Consider the following 21,269-nt stretch of genomic DNA (forward strand, 5'->3'; position numbering starts at 1 on the left):
GCTGTCTGTAGTGTCTGGCTAACTGTAGCTGTCTGTAGTGTCTGGCTAACTGTAGCTGTCTGTAGTATCTGGCTAACTGTAACTGTCTGTAGCTGTCTATAGTGTCTGGCAAACTGTAGCTGTCTGTAGTGTCTGGCTAACTGTAGCTGTCTGTAGTGTCTGGCTAACTGTAGCTGTCTGTAGTGTCTGGCTAACTGTAGCTGTCTGCAGTGTCTGGCTAACTGTAGCTGTCTGTAGTGTCTGGCTAACTATAGCTGTCTGTAGTGTCTGGCTAACTGTAGCTGTCTGTAGTGTCTGGCTAACTGTAACTGTCTGTAGCTGTCTGTAGTGTCTGGCTAACTGTAGCTGTCTGCAGTGTCTGGCTAACTGTAGCTGTCTGTAGTGTCTGGCTAACTGTAACTGTCTGTAGCTGTCTGTAGTGTCTGGCTAACTGTAGCTGTCTGCAGTGTCTGGCTAACTGTAACTGTCTGTAGCTGTCTGTAACTCTAACTGTAGCTGTCTGTAGCTGTCTGTAGTGTCTGGCTAACTGTAACTGTTTGTAGCTGTCTGTAACCCTAGCTGTAGTTGTCTGTCTGTAGCCCTAACTGAAGCTGGCTGTAGCTGTCTGTAACCCTAGCTGTAGCTGTCTGTCTGTAGCCCTAACTGAAGCTGTCTGTAGCTGTCTGTAACCCTAGCTGTAGCTATCTGTCTGTAGCCCTAACTGAAGCTGTCTGTAGCTGTCTGTAACCCCAGCTGTAGCTGTCTGTCTGTAGCCCTAACTGAAGCTGTCTGTAGCTGTCTGTAACCCTAGCTGTTGCTGTCTGTCTGTAGCCCTAACTGAAGCTGTCTGTAGCTGTCTGTAACCCTAGTCTGGAACTCTAGCTGTAGCCGTTTGTAGTGTCTGTAACTCCAGCTGTAGCCGTCTGCTTAGTGTCTGTAACCCCAGCTGTAGCTGTCTGGTGTGTCTGTAGCTGTAGCTGTCTGTAGTGTCTGGAGCCCTACCTATAGCTGTCTTTGTCTGTAGCCCTAGCTCTAGCTGTCTGTGGTGTATGTTGCTGCCTGGATTGTATGTGGCCCTGGTAGTGTCGGTGGCTGTCTGTAGCCCTACCCATAGCTGTCTATTGTCTGTAGCCCTACCCATAGCTGTCTATTGTCTGTAGCCCTAGCTCTAGCTGTTTGTAGTGTCTGTAGCCCTACCTATAGCTGTCTTTTGTCTGTAGCCCTAGCTCTAGCTGTCTGTGGTGTATGTTGCTGCCTGGATTGTATGTGGCCCTGGTAGTGTCGGTGGCTGTCTGTAGTGTCTGTAGCCCTACCCATAGCTGTCTATTGTCTGTAGCCCTACCCATAGCTGTCTATTGTCTGTAGCCCTACCCATAGCTGTCTATTGTCTGTAGCCCTAGCTCTAGCTGTCTGTAGTGTCTGTAGCCCTACCCATAGCTGTCTATTGTCTGTAGCCCTACCCATAGCTGTCTATTGTCTGTAGCCCTACCCATAGCTGTCTATTGTACCCATAGCTGTATTGTCTGTAGCCCTACCCATAGCTGTCTATTGTCTGTAGCCCTACCCATAGCTGTCTATTGTCTGTAGCCCTACCCATAGCTGTCTATTGTCTGTAGCCCTAGCTCTAGCTGTCTGGATGTGTCTGTAGCCCTACCCATAGCTGTCTATTGTCTGTAGCTCTACCCATAGCTGTCTATTGTCTGTAGCCCTACCCATAGCTGTCTATTGTCTGTAGCCCTACCCATAGCTGTCTATTGTCTGTAGCCCTACCCATAGCTGTCTATTGTCTGTAGCTCTAATTCTAGGTGTCCCTGGCACAAATCAGCCCTGGCACAAATTAGCCCTGGCACAAATCAGCCCTGGCACAAATTAGCCCTGGCACAAATCAGCCCTGGCACAAATTAGCCCTGGCACAATTTAGCCCTGGCACAAATCAGCCCTGGCACAAATCAGCCCTGGCACAAATCAGCCCTGGCACAAATCAGCCCTGGCACAAATATTAGCCCTGTTACAAATCAGCCCTGGCAAAAATTTGTGGAATAGTTGGTTTATGAATGGAAACCAAGCTGTAACCCTGTAGCTCTGTATGTGTGGTCTGTGTCCTAGTATCACCAGACTGTCTGTCTGTCTGTATTACATTACATTTAAGTCATTTAGCAGACGCTCTTATCCAGAGCGACTTACAAATTGGTGCATTCACCTTATGACATCCAGTGGAACAGTCACTTTACAATAGTGCATCTAAATCTTAGTATCACCAGACTGTCTGGCTGTATCCTAGTATCACCAGACTGTCTGTCTGTATCCTAGTATCACCAGACTGTCTGTCTGGCTGTATCCTGGTATCACCAGACTGTCTGTCTGTATCCTAGTATCACCAGACTGTCTGTCTGTATCCTACTATCACCAGACTGTCTGTCTGGCTGTATCCTGGTATCACCAGACTGTCTGTCTGTATCCTAGTATCACCAGACTGTCTGTCTGTATCCTACTATCACCAGACTGTCTGTCTGGCTGTATCCTGGTATCACCAGACTGACTGTCTGTCTGTCTGTATCCTAGTATCGCCAGACTGTCTGTCTGTATCCTAGTATTACCAGACTGTCTGTCTGTATCCTAGTATCACCAGACTGTCTGTCTGTCTGTATCCTAGTATCACCAGACTGTCTGTCTGGCTGTATCCTGGTATCACCAGACTGTCTGTCTGTATCCTAGTATCACCAGACTGTCTGTCTGTATCCTACTATCACCAGACTGTCTGTCTGTATCCTACTATCACCAGACTGTCTGTCTGTCTGTATCCTAGTATCACCAGACTGTCTGTCTGTATCCTAGTATCACCAGACTGTCTGTCTGTCTGTATCCTAGTATCACCAGACTGACTGTATGTCTGTATCCTAGTATCACCAGACTGTCTGTCTGTATCCTACTATCACCAGACTGTCTGTCTGTATCCTAGTATCACCAGACTGTCTGTCTGTCTGTATCCTAGTATCACCAGACTGTCTGTCTGTATCCTGGTATCACCAGACTGTCTGTCTGTATCATATATATATGTATCCTAGTATCACCAGACTGTCTGTCTGTATCCTAGTATCACCAGACTGTCTGTCTGTCTGTATCCTAGTATCCTAGTATCACCAGACTGTCTGTCTGTTCCTAGTATCACCAGACTGTCTGTCTGTATCCTAGTATCACCAGACTGCCTGTATAGTGTCCTGTTAGACATTCCAACACAGTGTGCAGCATTGCAGTGTCCTGTTAGACATTCCAACACAGTGTGCAGCATTGCAGTGTCCTGTTGGACATTCCAACACAGTGTGCAGCATTGCAGTGTCCTGTTGGACATTCCAACACAGCGTGCAGCATTGCAGTGTCCTGTTGGACATTCCAACACAGTGTGCAGCATTGCAGTGTCCTGTTGGACATTCCAACACAGTGTGCAGCATTGCAGTGTCCTGTTGGACATTCCAACACAGCGTGCAGCATTGCAGTGTCCCTGTTGGAGTGTCCTGTTGGACATTCCAACACAGTGTGCAGCATTGCAGTGTCCTGTTAGACATTCCAACACAGTGTGCAGCATTGCAGTGTCCTGTTAGACATTCCAACACAGCGTGCAGCATTGCAGTGTCCTGAGGCATTACTAATAACAGAGGTCCTGTGGTATACTTCCTATTCTGTGGGCACGATCACCACCCAGTAAACAGTGATTCTTCACGGAAGCTTCACAAATCAATATCACAAGACCAGGTTATTTGAAAGTGAGGCGGATAAGTATTCCTCCCCTCCTCTGGCCAGATCACAGCGGTTAACGGGACGCTCTGTAAGAAACCATTGTCTTGAAATGAAAAAAAATCCTGGGGGCCGAAAGCAAGCCTGTTTTTTTTAAGGTAATTTTCTATTTTGGTTCTATGGGGAGCTGTTCTCTTGTGGTTCTGGATCACAAAGCTCTACATTAAGTGTCTCTGTGGCTGCCCCCCCTCCAGCCCAGAGACACTATTGGATCATAAGTGACTCTCTATAGCTGCTCCCCTCTTGGCCCTACAGACTGGACATACATGACCAAAAGTATATGGACACTACAGGTTACCTCAGGCTTCCATCTTAAGTCATGTCCTCAAAACGTTCAGTGACAAGAGGCCCAACAAGGAGGAGACCGTAGCTGGATTTGTCTCCCGATTCAATCTTTGGGGTGACTGAAGCCTAGTGGGTGACTGAAGCCTAGTGGGTGACTGAAGCCTAGGGGGTGACTGAAGCCTAGTGGGTGACTGAAGCCTAGTGACTGAAGCCTAGTGACTGAAGCCTAGTGGGTGACTGAAGCCTAGTGGGTGACTGAAGCCTAGTGACTGAAGCCTAGTGGGTGACTGAAGCCTAGTGGGTGACTGAAGCCTAGTGGGTGACTGAAGCCTAGTGACTGAAGCCTAGTGGGTGACTGAAGCCTAGTGGGTGACTGAAGCCTAGTGGGTGACTGAAGCCTAGTGGGTGACTGAAGCCTAGTGGGTGACTGAAGCCTAGTGGGTGACTGAAGCCTAGTGGGTGACTGAAGCCTAGTGGGTGACTGAAGCCTAGTGGGTGACTGAAGCCTAGTGGGTGACTGAAGCCTAGTGGGTGACTGAAGCCTAGTGGGTGACTGAAGCCTAGTGGGTGACTGAAGCGGGGTACATGGGTCCCCCTCCTCTCCATCTCCCCATCCAAATCTGTAGTTGGTTGCATTTCCTAAAGCCTAACTAATTCACTTTTACGTGATATGCTATCACATTGTCAAAGAATTTGGACTAGTGGGAGATGAGTGTTACAAATTGTACGAATCAATGGGTCCTCTATTCCTACGGCTTTAATCATTTTTAAATTGTCAAATGATGTCTCACCTTTGAGTGTTCATGTTGATCAATATTTTTACATGCTGGCCTATTGTAAATGATCGGTTAGCAGATGCTAATGTGAGTGTAGCGAAATGCTTGTGCTTCTAGTTCCATCCATGCAGTAATAACCAACGAGTAATCTAACAATTTCGAAATGCTTGTGCTTCTAGTTCCACAACGAGTAATCTCCTCATACACACAGTGTAAAGGAATGAATAAGAATATGTAGATATAAATATCTGGATGAGCGATGGCCGAACGGCATAGGCAAGATGCAGTAGATGGTATAGAGTACAGTATATACATATGAGGTGAGTAATGTAGGGTATGTAAACAAGATGCAGTAGATGGTATAGAGTACAGTATATACATATGAGATAAGTAATGTAGGGTATGTAAACAAGATGCAGTAGATGGTATAGAGTACAGTATATACATATGAGGTGAGTAATGTAGGGTATGTAAACAAGATGCAGTAGATGGTATAGAGTACAGTATATACATATGAGGTGAGTAATGTAGGGTATGTAAACAAGATGCAGTAGATGGTATAGAGTACAGTATATACATATGAGATGAGTAATGTAGGGTATGTAAACAAGATGCAGTAGATGGTATAGAGTACAGTATATACATATGAGATGAGTAATGTAGGGTATGTAAACATTATATAAAGTGGAATTGTTTAAAGTGACTAGTGATACATTTACTACATCACATTTGTTATTATTAAAGTGGCTGGAGTTGAGTCAGTGTGTTGGCAGCAGCCACTCAATGTTAGTGGTGGCTGTTTAACAGTCTGATGGCCTTGAGATAGAAGCTGTTTTTCAGTCTCTCGGTCCCAGCTTTGATGCACCTGTACTGACCTCGCCTTCTGGATGATAGCGGGGTGAACAGGCAGTGGCTTGGGTGGTTGTTGTCCTTGATGATATTTTTGGCCTTCCTGTGACATCGGGTGGTGTAGGTGTCCTTGAGGGCATGTAGTTTGCCCCCAGTGATGCGTTGTGCAGACCTCACTACCCTCTGGAGAGCCTTACGGTTGAGGGCGGAGCAGTTGCCGTACCAGGCGGTGATACAGCCCGACAGGATGCTCTCGATTGTGCATCTGTAAATGTTTGTCCGTGTTTTTGGTGACAGCCTCCTGAGGTTGAAGAGACACCTTCTTCACAACGCTGTCTGTGTGGTTGGACCATTTCAGTTTGTCTCTGATGTGTACGGCGAAAAAATTTAAACTTTCCACCCTCTCCACTACTGTCCCGTCGATGTGGATAGGGGGGTGCTCCCTCTGCTCTTTCCTGAAGTCCACGATCATCTCCTTTGTTTTGTTAACGTTGAGTGTGAGGTTATTTTCCTGACACCACACTCTGAGGGCCCTCACCTCCTCCCTGGAGGCCGTCTCGTCATTGTTGGTAATCAAGCCTACCTGCAAACTTGATGATTGAGTTGGAGGCGTGCGTGGCGACGCAGTCGTGGGTGAACAAGGAGTACAGGAGAGGGCTGAGAACGCACCCTTGTGGGGCCCCAGTGTTGAGGATCAGCGGGGTGGAGATGTTGTTTCCTACCTTCACCACCTGGGGGCGTTCCGTCAGAAAGTCCAGTTCCCAGTTGCACAGGGAGGGTCGAGACCCAGGGTCTCGAGCTTAATGACGAGTTTGGAGGGTACTATGGTGTTAAATGCTGAGCTGTAGTCGATGAACAGCATTCTTACATAGGTATTCCTCTTGTCCAGATGGGATAGGGCAGTGTGGTTTTGATTGCATCGCCTGTGGACCTACTGGGGCGGTAAGTAAATTGGAGTGGGTCTAGGTTGTCAGGTGATATGGTCCTTGACTAGTCTCTCAAAGCACTTCATGATGACGAAGTGAGTGCTAGTGATAGTCATTTAGCTCAGTTACCTTAGCTTTCTTGGGAACAGGAACAATGGTGGCTCTCTTGAAGCATGTGGGAACAGCAGACTTGGATAGGGATTTATTGAATGTGTCTGTAAACACACCAGCCAACTGGTCTGCACATGCTCTGAGGACGAGGCTAGTGATGCCGTCTGGGCCGGCAGCCTTGCGAGGGTTAATACGTTTAAATGTTTTACTGACGTTGACTGCGGTGAAGGAGAGCCTGCAGGTTTTGGTAGCGGGCCGTGTCGGTGGCACTGTATTGTCCTCAAATTGAGCAAAGAAGTTGTTTAGTCTGTCTGGGAGCAGGACATCAGTGTCCGCGATGGGGCTGGTTTTCCTTTTGTAATCCGTGATTGACTGTAGACCCTGCCACATACCTCTCATACCTCTCAATACATACAATTGTGAACATATTGTAATTTCTAATGCTAATGCAGAGGCACCAATACATTGTCCAGTCCACTTATTGTATGCTGTTTTTATGTACATTCCCTTATGTCTAACATTCTAAGGCGTCTCAGGTTTTACTCATTCTGCTGAAGAAGTGTATCAGAAGTGTATTCTGTAATTAGTTACAAAACAGTAGAAATGCAGTGTTGTGTTGCTGCTGTTTCTCTGATATCCAACAGTCCATTACCAGCTCTGTTGACCATGAGAGCATTTTGCCAGAGAAAATGGGTTGAGGCCTACTATTTAGGCTTGAAATGACATGTGGTCCATTGTTTACCTGGTCATCAATGACATGTGACCCGTTGTTACCTTGCTACCTGGCAACGACCACAAGGGTGTTTCAAAGAGCTGTCAGTCAAGGCGAGCCCATGAATATAAGCTCCCCACCCACTCAGTCTGTTCTTTCAGACTTCTTGATAGTTAGAGATGAGAGAAAAGGTACAGTTTCTTTCATTCTGAGCATAAAAATATTATTGGTAATGTTTTGGTCATTTATTTTTACTTGGGAACTAGGATGACTGTGCTGGGCCTTTAAAGAAAGTTAACATTCAGAGAAAGTTAAGAAACAACATTCATCTGTGGGAATTTCAGTACTTCAGCATAACTTTTTCTGCAGGTCTCCTCATGGTTCTATTTGAAGTCATGTTCTCAGAACATTAAGAAAACTGTAAAAACCACCAGAAAACATTAGTAACGTTAAAAGAACATTCTAAGAATGTAATTTAAAAACATATACATTCCATTATCAGCATCAACAAAGCTCTCTATCCTCCATCTTGTTAAGTGTGTTCAGGTGTGTTGTCTGCAACCACTAATTGGCTACACCAGATCCTAATGAGTGCTTGTTTCCTTTGAAATGAGGTCTGTTTGAATAGAATGAAATGAACAGCTTTGTATGCGTAAACAAACATGGCATGCTAGCTCCAGCCTGGAGGCACAGTGGACTAGGTCCATGGATAGAGAATACAGGGCCTTCAGAAAGTATCCTTACCACTTATTCCACGTTGTGTTGTTACAGCCTGAATTCAAAATCAATTCAATTATATATTTTTCTCACCCATCTACACACAATACCTCATAATGACAAAGTGAAAACAGGTTTTTAGATACTTAGTAGAAGCACCTTTGGCAGTGATTACTGCTGTGAGTCTTTCTGGGGAAGTTTCTAAGAGCTTTCCACACCTAGATTGTGCAATATTTGCCCATTTTTCTTCAGAATTCTTCAAACTCTGACAAAACTGTAACTTGGCCACTCAAGAACAGTCACTGTCTTCTTGTTAAGCAATTCCAGTGTAGATTTGGCCTTGGGTTTTAGGTTATGAGGAAGAGGACTGGAACTGGGGCCGAGGTCGGGGACTGGAGCTGGGGCCGAGGTAGAGGGCTGGAGCTGGGGCCGAGGTAGAGGGCTGGAGCTGGGGCCGAGGTAGAGGACTGGAGCTGGGGCCGAGGTAGAGGGCTGGAGCTGGGGCCGAGGTATAGGACTGGAGCTGGGGCCGAGGTAGAGGCCTGGAGCTGGGGCCGAGGTAGAGGACTGGAGCTGGAGCTGAGGTAGAGGGCTGGAGCTGAGGTAGAGGACTGGAACTGGGGCCAAGGTAGAGGACTGGAGCTGGAGCTGAGGTAGAGGACTGGAACTGGGGCCGAGGTAGAGGGCTGGAACTGAGGTAGAGGACTGGAACTGGGGCCAAGGTAGAGGACTGGAGCTGGAGCTGAGGTAGAGGACTGGAACTGGGGCCAAGGTAGAGGACTGGAGCTGGAGCTGAGGTAGAAGACTGGAGCTGGAGCCGATGTAGAGGACTGGAGCTGGAGCTGAGGTGGACTGCTGTAGCTGGGGCCAAGTTAGAGGACTGGAGCTGGAGCTGAGGTGGACTGCTGTAGCTGGGGCCAAGTTAGAGGACTGGAGCTGGAGCTGAGGTGGACTGCTGTAGCTGGGGCCAAGGTAGAGGACTGGAACTGGGGCCGAGGTAGAGGGCTGGAGCTGGAGCCAAGGTAGAGGGCTGGAGCTGGGGCTAAGGTAGAGGACTGGAGCTGGGACCAAGGTAGAGGGCTGAGGCTGTGGTAGAGGGCTGGAAGTGGGGTATAATGCCAAAGGCAGTGGCTGAAACTGGGAGAGTTTCTATCCACTAGCAGTCCTGTGGTCGAAAGTATTAGATCAGAACTCTGTCTCTGTGCCCTGACTGGACCAGTCTACCCTTTACCATGTCTTTATCAGTCTGCCCTTTCCATGTCTTTATCAGTCTGCCCTTTACCATGTCTTTATCTGTCAGCCCTTTATCAGTCTGCCCTTTCCATGTCTTTATCAGTCTGCCCTTTCCATGTCTTTATCAGTCTGCCCTTTACCATGTCTTTATCAGTCTGCCCTTTACCATGTATTTATCAGTCAGCCCTTATCAGTCTGCCCTTTACCATGTCTTTATCAGTCAGCCCTTTATCAGTCTGCCCTTTACCATGTCTTTATCAGTCAGCCCTTATCAGTCTGCCCTTTACAATGTCTTCATCAGTCTGCCCTTTACCATGTCTTTATCTGTCAGCCCTTTATCAGTCTGCCCTTTACCATGTCTTTATCAGTCTGCCCTTTACCATGTCTTCATCAGTCTGCCCTTTACCATGTCTTTATCAGTCTGCCCTTTACCATGTCTTTATCAGTCAGCCCTTTACCATGTCTTTATCAGTCTGCCCTTTACCATATCTTTAACAGTCTGCCCTTTACCATGTCTTTATCAGTCAGCCCTTTATCAGTCTGCCCTTTATCAGCCTGCCCTTTATCATGTCTTTATCAGTCAGCCCTTTATCAGTCTGCCCTTTTTCAGTCTGCCCTTTGCCATGTCTTTACCATATCTTTAACAGTCTGCCCTTTACCATGTCTTTAACAGTCTGCCCTTTACCATGTCTTTATCAGTCTGCCCTTTACCATATCTTTAACAGTCTGCCCTTTACCATGTCTTTATCAGTCAGCCCTTTATCAGTCTGCCCTTTACCATGTCTTTATCAGTCTGCCCTTTACCACATCTTTAACAGTCTGCCCTTTCCCATGTCTTTATCTGTCAGCCCTTTACAATGTCTTTATCAGTCAGCCCTTATCAGTCTGCACTTTACCATGTCTTATCAGTCAGCCCTTTATCAGTCTGCCCTTTACCATGTCTTTATCAGTCTGCCCTTTACCATGTCTTTATCAGTCAGCCCTTTACCATGTCTTTATCCGTCTGCCCTTTACCATGTCTTTAACAGTCTGCGCTTTACCATGTCTTTAACAGTCTGCCCTTTACCATGTCTTTATCAGTCTGCCCTTTACCATGTCTTTAACAGTCTGCGCTTTACCATGTCTTTAACAGTCTGCCCTTTACCATGTCTTTATCAGTCTGCCCTTTACCATATCTTTATCAGTCTGCCCTTTACCATATCTTTATCAGTCTGCCCTTTACCATGTCCTTAACAGTCTGCCATTTACCATGTCTTATCAGTCTGCCCTTTACCATGTCTTTATCAGTCTGCCCTTTACCATATAACAGTTTGCCCTTTACCATGTCTTTAACAGTCTGCCCGTTACCATGTCTTTATCAGTCTGCCCTTTCCATGTCTTTATCAGTCTGCCCTTTACCATGTCTTTATCAGTCTGCCCTTTACCATGTATTTATCAGTCAGCCCTTTATCAGTCTGCCCTTTACCATGTCTTTATCAGTCAGCCCTTTATCAGTCTGCCCTTTACAATGTCTTCATCAGTCTGCCCTTTACCATGTCTTTATCTGTCAGCCCTTTATCAGTCTGCCCTTTACCATGTCTTTATCAGTCTGCCCTTTACCATGTCTTTATCAGTCAGCCCTTTACCATGTCTTTATCAGTCTGCCCTTTACCATGTATTTATCAGTCAGCCCTTTACCATGTCTTTAACAGTCTGCCCTTTACCATGTCTTTAACAGTCTGCCCTTTACCATGTCTTTATCAGTCAGCCCTTTACCATGTCTTTATCAGTCAGCCCTTTACCATGTCTTTAACAGTCTGCGCTTTACCATGTCTTTAACAGTCTGCCCTTTACCATGTCTTCATCAGTCTGCCCTTTACCATGTCTTTATCAGTCTGCCCTTTACCATGTCTTTATCAGTCTGCCCTTTACCATATCTTTAACAGTTTGCCCTTTACCATGTCTTTATCAGTCTGCCCTTTACCATGTCTTTATCTGTCAGCCCTTTACCATGTCCTTATCAGTCTGCCCTTTACCATGTCTTTATCAGTCTGCCCTTTACCATGTCTTTAACAGTCTGCCCTTTACCATGTCTTTATCAGTCTGCCCTTTACCATGTCTTTATCAGTCTGCCCTTTACCATGTCTTTATCAGTCTGCCCATTTAAAATACCATCAGCACCACAGGGTTAGTGTATCCACAGGTCTTTTTGGGTTGTAGAGTGCATAGTTTTTCCAATAATTATTCTCCACAGGTCTGTAGCTGTTTTTCCAATAATTCTTCTTCTGTAGCTGGTGTATCCACAGGTCTTGGGTTGTAGAGTACATAGTTTTTCCAATAATTCTTCTTCTGTAGCTGGTGTATCCACAGGTTGGGTTGTAGAGTACATCCAATAATTCTTCTTCTGTAGCTGGTGTATCCACAGGTCTTGGGTTGTAGAGTGCATAGTTTTTCCAATAATTCTTCTTCTGTAGCTGGTGTATCCACAGGTCTTTTGGGTTGTAGAGTACATAGTTTTTCCAATAATTCATAGTTTTTCCAAATTCTTCTGTAGCTGGTGTATCCACAGGTCTTGGGTTGTAGAGTGCATAGTTTTTCCAATAATTCTTCTTCTGTAGCTGGTGTATCCACAGGTCTTGGGTTGTAGAGTACATCGTTTTTCCAATAATTCTTCTTCTGTAGCTGGTGTATCCACAGGTCTTGGGTTGTAGAGTGCATATTTTTTCCAATAATTCTTCTTCTGTAGCTGGTGTATCCACAGGTCTTTTTGGGTTGTAGAGTAATTAGTTTTTCCAATAATTCTTCTTCTGTAGCTGGTGTATCCACAGGTCTTGGGTTGTAGAGTAATTAGTTTTTCCAATAATTCTTCTTCTGTAGCTGGTGTATCCACAGGTCTTGGGTTGTAGAGTACATAGTTTTTCCAATAATTATTCTTCTGTAGCTGGTGTATCCACAGGTCTTGGGTTGTAGAGTACATAGTTTTTCCAATAATTCTTCTTCTGTAGCTGGTGTATCCACAGGTCTTGGGTTGTAGAGTACATAGTTTTTCCAATAATTCTTCTTCTGTAGCTGGTGTATCCACAGGTCTTGGGTTGTAGAGTACATAGTTTTTCCAATAATTATTCTTCTGTAGCTGGTGTATCCACAGGTCTTTTTGGGTTGTAGAGTACATAGTTTTTCCAATAATTCTTCTGTAGCTGGTGTATCCACAGGTCTTGGGTTGTAGAGTACATAGTTTTTCCAATAATTCTTCTTCTGTAGCTGGTGTATCCACAGGTCTTGGGTTGTAGAGTACATCGTTTTTCCAATAATTATTCTTCTGTAGCTGGTGTATCCACAGGTCTTGGGTTGTAGAGTACATAGTTTTTCCAATAATTATTCTTCTGTAGCTGGTGTATCCACAGGTCTTGGGTTGTAGAGTACATAGTTTTTCCAATAATTCTTCTTCTGTAGCTGGTGTATCCACAGGTCTTGGGTTGTAGAGTGCATAGTTTTTCCAATAATTCTTCTTCTGTAGCTGGTGTATCCACAGGTCTTTTTGGGTTGTAGAGTACATAGTTTTTCCAATAATTCTTCTTCTGTAGCTGGTGTATCCACAGGTCTTGGGTTGTAGAGTGCATAGTTTTTCCAATAATTCTTCTTCTGTAGCTGGTGTATCCACAGGTCTTGGGTTGTAGAGTACATCGTTTTTCCAATAATTCTTCTTCTGTAGCTGGTGTATCCACAGGTCTTGGGTTGTAGAGTAATATTTTTTCCAATAATTCTTCTTCTGTAGCTGGTGTATCCACAGGTCTTGGGTTGTAGAGTAATTAGTTTTTCCAATAATTCTTCTTCTGTAGCTGGTGTATCCACAGGTCTTGGGTTGTAGAGTACATAGTTTTTCCAATAATTATTCTTCTGTAGCTGGTGTATCCACAGGTCTTGGGTTGTAGAGTACATAGTTTTTCCAATAATTCTTCTTCTGTAGCTGGTGTATCCACAGGTCTTGGGTTGTAGAGTACATAGTTTTTCCAATAATTCTTCTTCTGTAGCTGGTGTATCCACAGGTCTTGGGTTGTAGAGTACATAGTTTTTCCAATAATTCTTCTTCTGTAGCTGGTGTATCCACAGGTCTCTGATAGTCTTTGACTGCTGATTCAAGGATCTGTAATGTTTCTTGAATATATTTCTGTTCTGGGCTCTTTGTTTTATTGCCGTAGAGGTTTGTAAAGTGATTTCTCCACATATCCCCATTATGGAGAGCCAAATGATGAGGTTTCTAAAGTGATTTCTCCCCATATCCCCATTATGGAGAGCCAAATGATGAGGTTTCTAAAGTGATTTCTCCCATATCCCCCCAAATGATGAGGTTTGTAAAGTGGCCCCATTTGGGAGAGCCAAATGATGAGGTTTGTAAAGTGATTTCTCCCCATATCCCCATTTGGGAGAGCCAAATGATGAGGTTTGTAAAGTGATTTCTCCCCATATCCCCATTTGGGAGAGCCAATTGATGAGGTTTGTAAAGTGATTTCTCCCCATATCCCCATTTGGGAGAGCCAAATGATGAGGTTTGTAAAGTGATTTCTCCCCATAACCCCATTTGGAGAGCCAAATGATGGAGAGCCAAATGATGAGGTTTGTAAAGTGATTTCTCCCCATTTAGTGATTTCTCCCCATTTATGGAGAGCCAAATGATGAGGTTTGTAAAGTGATTTCTCCCCATAACCCCATTTGGAGAGCCAAATGATGAGGTTTGCAAAGTGATTTCTCCACATATCCCCATTTGGGAGAGCCAAATGATGAGGTTTGCAAAGTGATTTCTCCACATATCCCCATTTGGGAGAGCCAAATGATGAGGTTTGCAAAGTCATTTCTCCACATATCCCCATTTGGGAGAGCCAAATGATGAGGTTTGCAAAGTGATTTCTCCACATATCCCCATTTGGGAGAGCCAAATTATGTTTGTTTCATTTATTCCAATTCTCCCAGAAGTGGTTTAATTCTATGAATTCCTCAACTCCATCCAGCTGATTTCTAATGTTCTGTTCCTTTGTTCTTAGGGTGCGTTTGTATTGCTTCAGTGTTTCCCCATATTGAAGGCCTATATTTTTGTTGTCTGGTTCTCTGTGTTTTTGATTAGATATATTTCTCAATGACTTCTTTAGATTTCATTATCAAACCATTTTTCATTCTCTCATGGGGCCTCTGGAGGGTAGAGAAGGGACTCAGCGCTGAGGGGGACATGGGGCCTCTGGAGGGTAGAGAAGGGACTCAGCGCTGAGGGGGACATGGGGCCTCTGGAGGGTAGAGAAGGGACTCAGCGCTGAGGGGGACATGGGGTCTCTGGAGGGTAGAGAAGGGACTCAGCGCTGAGGGGACATGGGGCCTCTGGAGGGTAGAGAAGGGACTCAGCGCTGAGGGGGACATGGGGCCTCTGGAGGGTAGAGAAGGGACTCAGCGCTGAGGGGACATGGGGTCTCTGGAGGGTAGAGAAGGGACTCAGCGCTGAGGGGACATGGGGCCTCTGGAGGGTAGAGAGTCCTCCTCGTCCCCCTCCCCCTCCTAGTCCCTCTCCCCCTCCTCCTCCTTGTCCCCCTCCTCCTCCTAGACCCTCTCCCCCTCCTCCTCCTCCTAGACCCTCTCCCCCTCCTCCTCCTCCTAGACCCTCTCCCCTCCACCTCCTCCTAGTCCCCCTCCCCCTCCTCCTCCTCCTAGTCCCCCTCCCCCTCCTCCTCCTCCTCCTAGTCCCTCTCCCCCTCCTCCTCCTCCTAGACCCTCTCCCCCTCCACCTCCTCCTAGTCCCCCTCCCCCCTCCTCCTCCTCCTAGTCCCCCTCCCCCTCCTCCTCCCTCCTCCTCCCCCTCCTCCTCCTAGTCCCCCTCCTCCTCCTAGTCCCTCTCCCCTCCTCCTCCTTGTCCCCTCCTCCTCCTCCTCGTCCCTCTCCCCCTCCTCCTCCTAGTCCCCCCTCCCCCTCCTCCTAGTCCCCTCCTCCTCCTAGTCCCTCCTCCCCTCCCCCTCCTCCTCCTAGTCCCTCTCCCCCCCTCCTCCTCCTCCCTCTCCCCCTCCTCCTCCTAGTCCCTCTCCCCCTCCTCCTCCTTGTCCCCCTCCCTCTCTCCTCCTCCTCCTAGTCCCTCTCCCCCTCCTCCTCCTCCTCCTCCTCCTAGTCCCTCTCCCCCTCCTCCTCCTTGTCCCCCTCCCTCTCCTCCTCCTCCTAGTCCCCTCCTCCTCCTCCTCCTCCTCCTAGTCCCTCTCCCCCTCCTCCTCCTCCATCTCTTCCTCCTCCTCCTCCTCCTCCTAGTCCCTCTCCCCCTCCTCCTCCTTGTCCCCCTCCCTCTCCTCCTCCTCCTCCTAGTCCCCTCCTCTACCTCCTCCTCCTCCTCCTCCTCCTAGTCCCTCTCCCCCTCCTCCTCCTCCCTCTCCTCCTCCTCCTCCTAGTCCCTCTCCCCCCCCTCCTCCTCCTCCTCCTCCTCCTCCTCCTCCTCCTCCTCCTAGTCCCTCTCCCCCTCCTCCTCCTAGTCCCTCTCCCACTCCCCCCTCCTCCTCCTCCCCCTCCCCCCCTCCTCCTCCTCCTCCTCCTCCTCCCTCTCCTCCTCCTCCTAGTCCCTCTCCCCCTCCTCCCCCTCCTCCTCCTCCTCCTCCTCCTCCTAGTCCCTCTCCCCCTCCTCCTCCTAGTCCCTCTCCCCCTCCTCCTCCTCCTCCTCCTCCCTCCCTCTCCTCCTCCTCCTCCTAGTCCCTCTCCCCCTCCTCCCCCTCCTCCTCCTCCTCCTCCTCATCCCCCTCCTCCTCCCTCTCCTCCTCCTCCTCCTAGTCCCTCTCCCCCTCCTCCTCCTTGTCCCCCTCCCTCTCCTCCTCCTCCTCCTAGTCCCTCTCCTCCTCCTCCTCCTCCTCCTCCTCCTAGTCCCTCTCCCCTCCTCCTCCTCCTCCCTCTCCTCCTCCTCCTCCTAGTCCCTCTCCCCCTCCCCCCCTCCTCCTCCTCCTCCTCCTCCTCCTAGTCCCTCTCCCCCTCCTCCTCCTAGTCCCTCTCCCCCTCCTCCCCCTCCTCCTCCTCCTCCTCCTCCCTCTCCTCCTCCTCCTCCTCCTAGTCCCTCTCCCCTCCTCCCCCTCCTCCTCCTCCTCCTCCTCCTCCTCCTAGTCCCTCTCCCCCTCCTCCTCCTAGTCCCTCTCCCCCTCCTCCCCCCCTCCTCCTCCTCCTCCTCCTCCCCCTCCTCCCCCTCCTCCTCCTCCTCCTCCTAGTCCCTCTCCCCCTCCTCCTCCTTGTCCCCCTCCTCCTCCTCCTCCCTCCTCCTCCTAGTCCCTCTCCCCCTCCTCCTCCTCCCTCTCCTCCTCCTCCTCCTAGTCCCTCTCCCCCTCCTGCCCCCCCTCCTCCTCCTCCTCCTCCTCCTCCTCCTCCTCCTAGTCCCTCTCCTCCTCCTCCTCCTAGTCCCTCTCCCCCTCCTCCTCCTAGTCCCCTCCCCCTCCTCCTCCTCCTCCTCCTCCTCCTCCTCCTCCTCCTAGTCCCTCTCCCCCTCCTCCTCCTAGTCCCTCTCCCCCTCCTCCCCCTCCTCCTCCTAGTCCCTCTCCCCCTCCTCCTCCTCCTCCTCCTCCTAGTCCCTCTCCCCCTCCTCCTCCTAGTCCCCCTCCATCTCCTCCTACTCCTAGTCCTATTGACATCATTTTCTAGATTCAGAACATAAAATCAATCAATCAAATGTATTTATAAAGCCCTTTTACATCAGCCGATGTCACAAAGTGCTGTACAGAAACCCAGCCTAAATCCCAAACACAGGCAGAAGCACGGTGGCTAGGAAAAACTCCCTAGAGAGGGGGAGAGGGAATGCCAGTCCTCTTCTGGCTATGCCGGGTTGAGATTATCACAGAACATGTCCAAGATATTCAAACATTCATAGATGACCAGCAGGGTCAAATAATAATAATAATGACAGTGGTTGTAGAGGGTGCAACAGGTCAGCACCTCAGGAGTAAATGTCAGTAGACAATCATTCAAAGTTAGAGACAGCAAGTGCGGTAGAGAGAGAGTCGAAAACAGCAGGTCCGGGACAGGTAGAATGTCCGGTGAACACGTCAGGGTCCCATAGCCGCAGGTACAACAGTTGAAACTGGAGCAGCAGCACGACCAGGTGGACTGGGGACAGCAAGGAGTCATCATGCCAGGTAGTCCTGAGGCATGGTCCCAGGGCTCAGGTCCTCCGGGAGGGGAGGGAGAGGGAGAGAATTAGAGAGAGCATACTTAAATTCACACAGGACACCCGACAAGACAGGAGAAATACTCCAGATATAACGGACTGACCCTACCCCCCTGACCCAAACTTTTGCATAAATATTGGAGGCTGAGACAGGATGGGTCGGCTGACACTGTGACCCCGTCTGATGGTACCCCGGACAGGGCCAAACAGGAAGGATATAACCCCACCCACTTTGCCAAAGCACAGCCCCCACACCACAAGAGGGTTATCTTCAACCACCAACTTACTACCCTGAGACAAGACCGAGTATAGCCCACAAAGATTTCCGCCACGGAACAAACCCGAGGGGGGTGGGGCCAACCCGGACAGGAAGATCATGTCAGTGACTCAACCCACTCAAGTGACGCACCCCTTCTAGGGACGGCATGGAAGAGCACCAGTAAGCCAGTTAGTTACTCAGCCGGCCAGGCAGAGACATCAAGAGTGGTTCATCGCTCCAGTGCCTTTCCAATCATAAAACAACATTCATAATGTTCCAGGACTAATTCTATTAGCATTTTGGCATGATTCTAGATTCAGAACATAAAACAACATTCATAATGTTCCAGGACTAATTCTATTAGCATTTTGGCATGATTCTAGATTCAGAACATAAAACAACATTCATAATGTTCCAGGACTAATTCTATTAGCATTTTGGCATGATTCTAGATTCAGAACATAAAACAACATTCATTTCCAGGACTAATTCTATTAGCATTTTGGCATGATTCTAGATTCAGAACATAAAACAACATTCATAATGTTCCAGGACTAATCCTATTAGCATTTTGGCATGATTCTAGATTCAGAACATAAAACAACATTCATAATGTTCCAGGACTAATTCTATTAGCATTTTGGCATGATTCTAGATTCAGAACATAAAACAACATTCATAATGTTCCAGGACTAATCCTATTAGCATTTTGGCATGATTCTAGATTCAGAACATAAAACAACATTCATAATGTTCCAGGACTAATTCTATTAGCATTTTGGCATGATTCTAGATTCAGAACATAAAACAACATTCATAATGTTCCAGGACTAATTATATTAGCATTTTGGCATGATTCTAGATTCAGAATATAAAACAACATTCATAATGTTCCAGGACTAATTATATTAGCATTTTGGCATGATTCTAGATTCAGAACATAAAACAACATTCATAATGTTCCCGGACTAATTCTATTAGCATTTTGGCATGATTCTAGATTCAGAACATAAAACAACATTCATAATGTTCCAGGACTAATTATATTAGCATTTTGGCATGATTCTAGATTCAGAACATAAAACAACATTTATAATGTTCCAGGACTAATTCTATTAGCATGTTGGCATGATTCTAGATTCAGAACATAAAACAACATTCATAATGTTCCAGGACTAATTCTATTAGCATTTTGGCATGATTCTAGATTCAGAACATAAAACAACATTCATAATGTTCCAGGACTAATTCTATTAGCATTTTGGCATGATTCTAGATTCAGAACATAAAACAACATTCATAATGTTCCAGGACTAATTCTATTAGCATTTTGGCATGATTCTAGATTCAGAACATAAAACAACATTCATAATGTTCCAGGACTAATTCTATTAGCATTTTGGCATGATTCTGGATTCAGAACATAAAACAACATTCATAATGCTCCAGGAATAATTCTATTAGCATTTTGGCATGATTCTGGATTCAGAATATAAAAAACATTGATAATGCTCCAGTGATTAATAAATTATAACTGATCTAGAATTAGTTGAATCAAGTGGTGATTATTGATTCAGGTGATAAAACAACATATCATAATGTTCCAGGACTCCACAGATTGACAGGTGAATCTAGTGGTGATTCTAGATTCAGTGATTAATAACAATATTCATAATGTTCCAGATCTGAAGGTGAATCTAGTGGTGTAATTATTGATTATAGGTGATTAATAACTGATATTCTGTCATTCATACAGATCTGACAGGTGAATCTAGTGGTGTAATTATTGATTATAGGTGATTAATAACTGATATTCTGTCTCCTCTACTCCACAGATCTGACAGGTGAATCTAGTGGTGTAATTATTGATTATAGGTGATTAATAACTGATATTCTGTCTCCTCTACTCCACAGATCTGACAGGTGAATCTAGTGGTGTAATTATTGATTATAGGTGATTAATAACTGATATTCTGTCTCCTCTACTCCACAGATCTGACAGGTGAATCTAGTGGTGTAATTATTGATTATAGGTGATTAATAACTGATATCCTGTCTCTACTCCACAGATCTGACGGGTGAATCTAGTGGTGTAATTATTGATTATAGGTGATTAATAACTGATATTCTGTCTCCTCTACTCCACAGATCTTACAGATGAATCTAGTGGTGTAATTATTGATTATAGGTGATTAATATCTGATATCCTGTCTCCTCTACTCCACAGATCTTACAGGTGAATCTAGTGATGTCCATGTTGCTGTATGTGTTGTTCTATTACGGTATCCAGGCAACGCACATGGAGCGCCAGCAGCCCCCGCCCACCCAGGACCCCATCAACTCCCTCATCATCCAGCTGCTGCAGGCGGACCTGACCCATTTTGGCCGGGGAGGCAGGGTGAGGGCCAGGACAGGCAGGCCCAGGACACATTGCCACCGTTGGGCCTGCTCGCCATTGACACCCCTCTGGACAACAGTAGGTTCCTGGAGAGGCGCAGCTCGCTGTACCAGCCCAGGTTCTGACCTGCTGGGGCAGCAGAAACACTACAACTCTCCCCGGGTCCTGCTGAGTGAGCGGGCGCCCCTGCAGCCTCCTCCGCTCTACTCTATAGATGACTACGTGGGCAGCTCTGACAGAACCAACAAGACCCGCAGGAAGAGATACGCAGAACACAAGAGTTACCGCGGAGAGTACTCCGTCTGTGACAGCCAATCACAGTGGGTGACAGACAAGACGAATGCGGTGGACATCAGGGGTCGTCAGGTCACCGTCCTGGATCAGATAAAGATGGGAACCGCCGAAAGCAACTTTGTTAAGCAGTACTTCTATGAGACCAAGTGTCGGACTGCCAAACCTTTTAAGAGCGGCTGTCGCGGCATCGATGATAAACACTGGAACTCGCAGTGTAAGACCTCTCAGACGTACGTCAGAGCTCTGACGCAGGACCGTACCTCTGTGGGCTGGCGCTGGATACGGATAGACACTTCCTGTGTCTGTGCGTTGTCACGGAAACACCGCAGGACGTAAACACACAACCCGACCATAGACATTATGGAATATATTTCTTATTGTGAAGGGGGCTGTACATATAAATTATTATTTAAGTTATGTGAAATACATGTAGTTTCTACATGGCTATATATGATATATAAATATATTTGTTATTTATTGAAGTCATCATCAAAGGAAAAAATTAAATTAAAAATTAACCAAGAACTCCTAACATGTGGCTCCACAGCCACCACACAGCCTAGCATCTTCAGACTCAGACCATGGAGCTGGACAGTACAGCCTGCATGGAGAGACTCTACCATGGGGCTGGACAGTACAGCCTAGCATCTTCAGACTCAGACCATGGAGCTGGACAGTACAGCCTGCATGGAGAGACTCTACCATGGGGCTGGACAGTACAGCCTAGCATCTTCAGACTCAGACCATGGAGCTGGACAGTACAGCCTGCATGGAGAGACTCTACCATGGGCTGGACAG

The 21,269-nt window shown here is 46.9% G+C and overlaps 1 protein-coding gene across 1 annotated transcript; it reads left to right on the forward strand.

Moving 5' to 3' along the window:
* Nucleotides 1–19,994: 19,994 nt before the first annotated feature.
* LOC124019805 (neurotrophin-3-like) lies at nucleotides 19,995–20,824 on the forward strand. Its single transcript, XM_046335237.1, has one exon. It carries the CDS (start codon nucleotides 20,028–20,030, stop codon nucleotides 20,805–20,807), a length of 780 nt encoding a protein of 259 aa, XP_046191193.1. The 5' UTR covers nucleotides 19,995–20,027; the 3' UTR covers nucleotides 20,808–20,824.
* Nucleotides 20,825–21,269: the final 445 nt, after the last annotated feature.

Source organism: Oncorhynchus gorbuscha, unplaced genomic scaffold (genome assembly GCF_021184085.1).
Source record: "Oncorhynchus gorbuscha isolate QuinsamMale2020 ecotype Even-year unplaced genomic scaffold, OgorEven_v1.0 Un_scaffold_687, whole genome shotgun sequence".
NCBI classification, from domain to species: domain Eukaryota; kingdom Metazoa; phylum Chordata; class Actinopteri; order Salmoniformes; family Salmonidae; genus Oncorhynchus; species Oncorhynchus gorbuscha.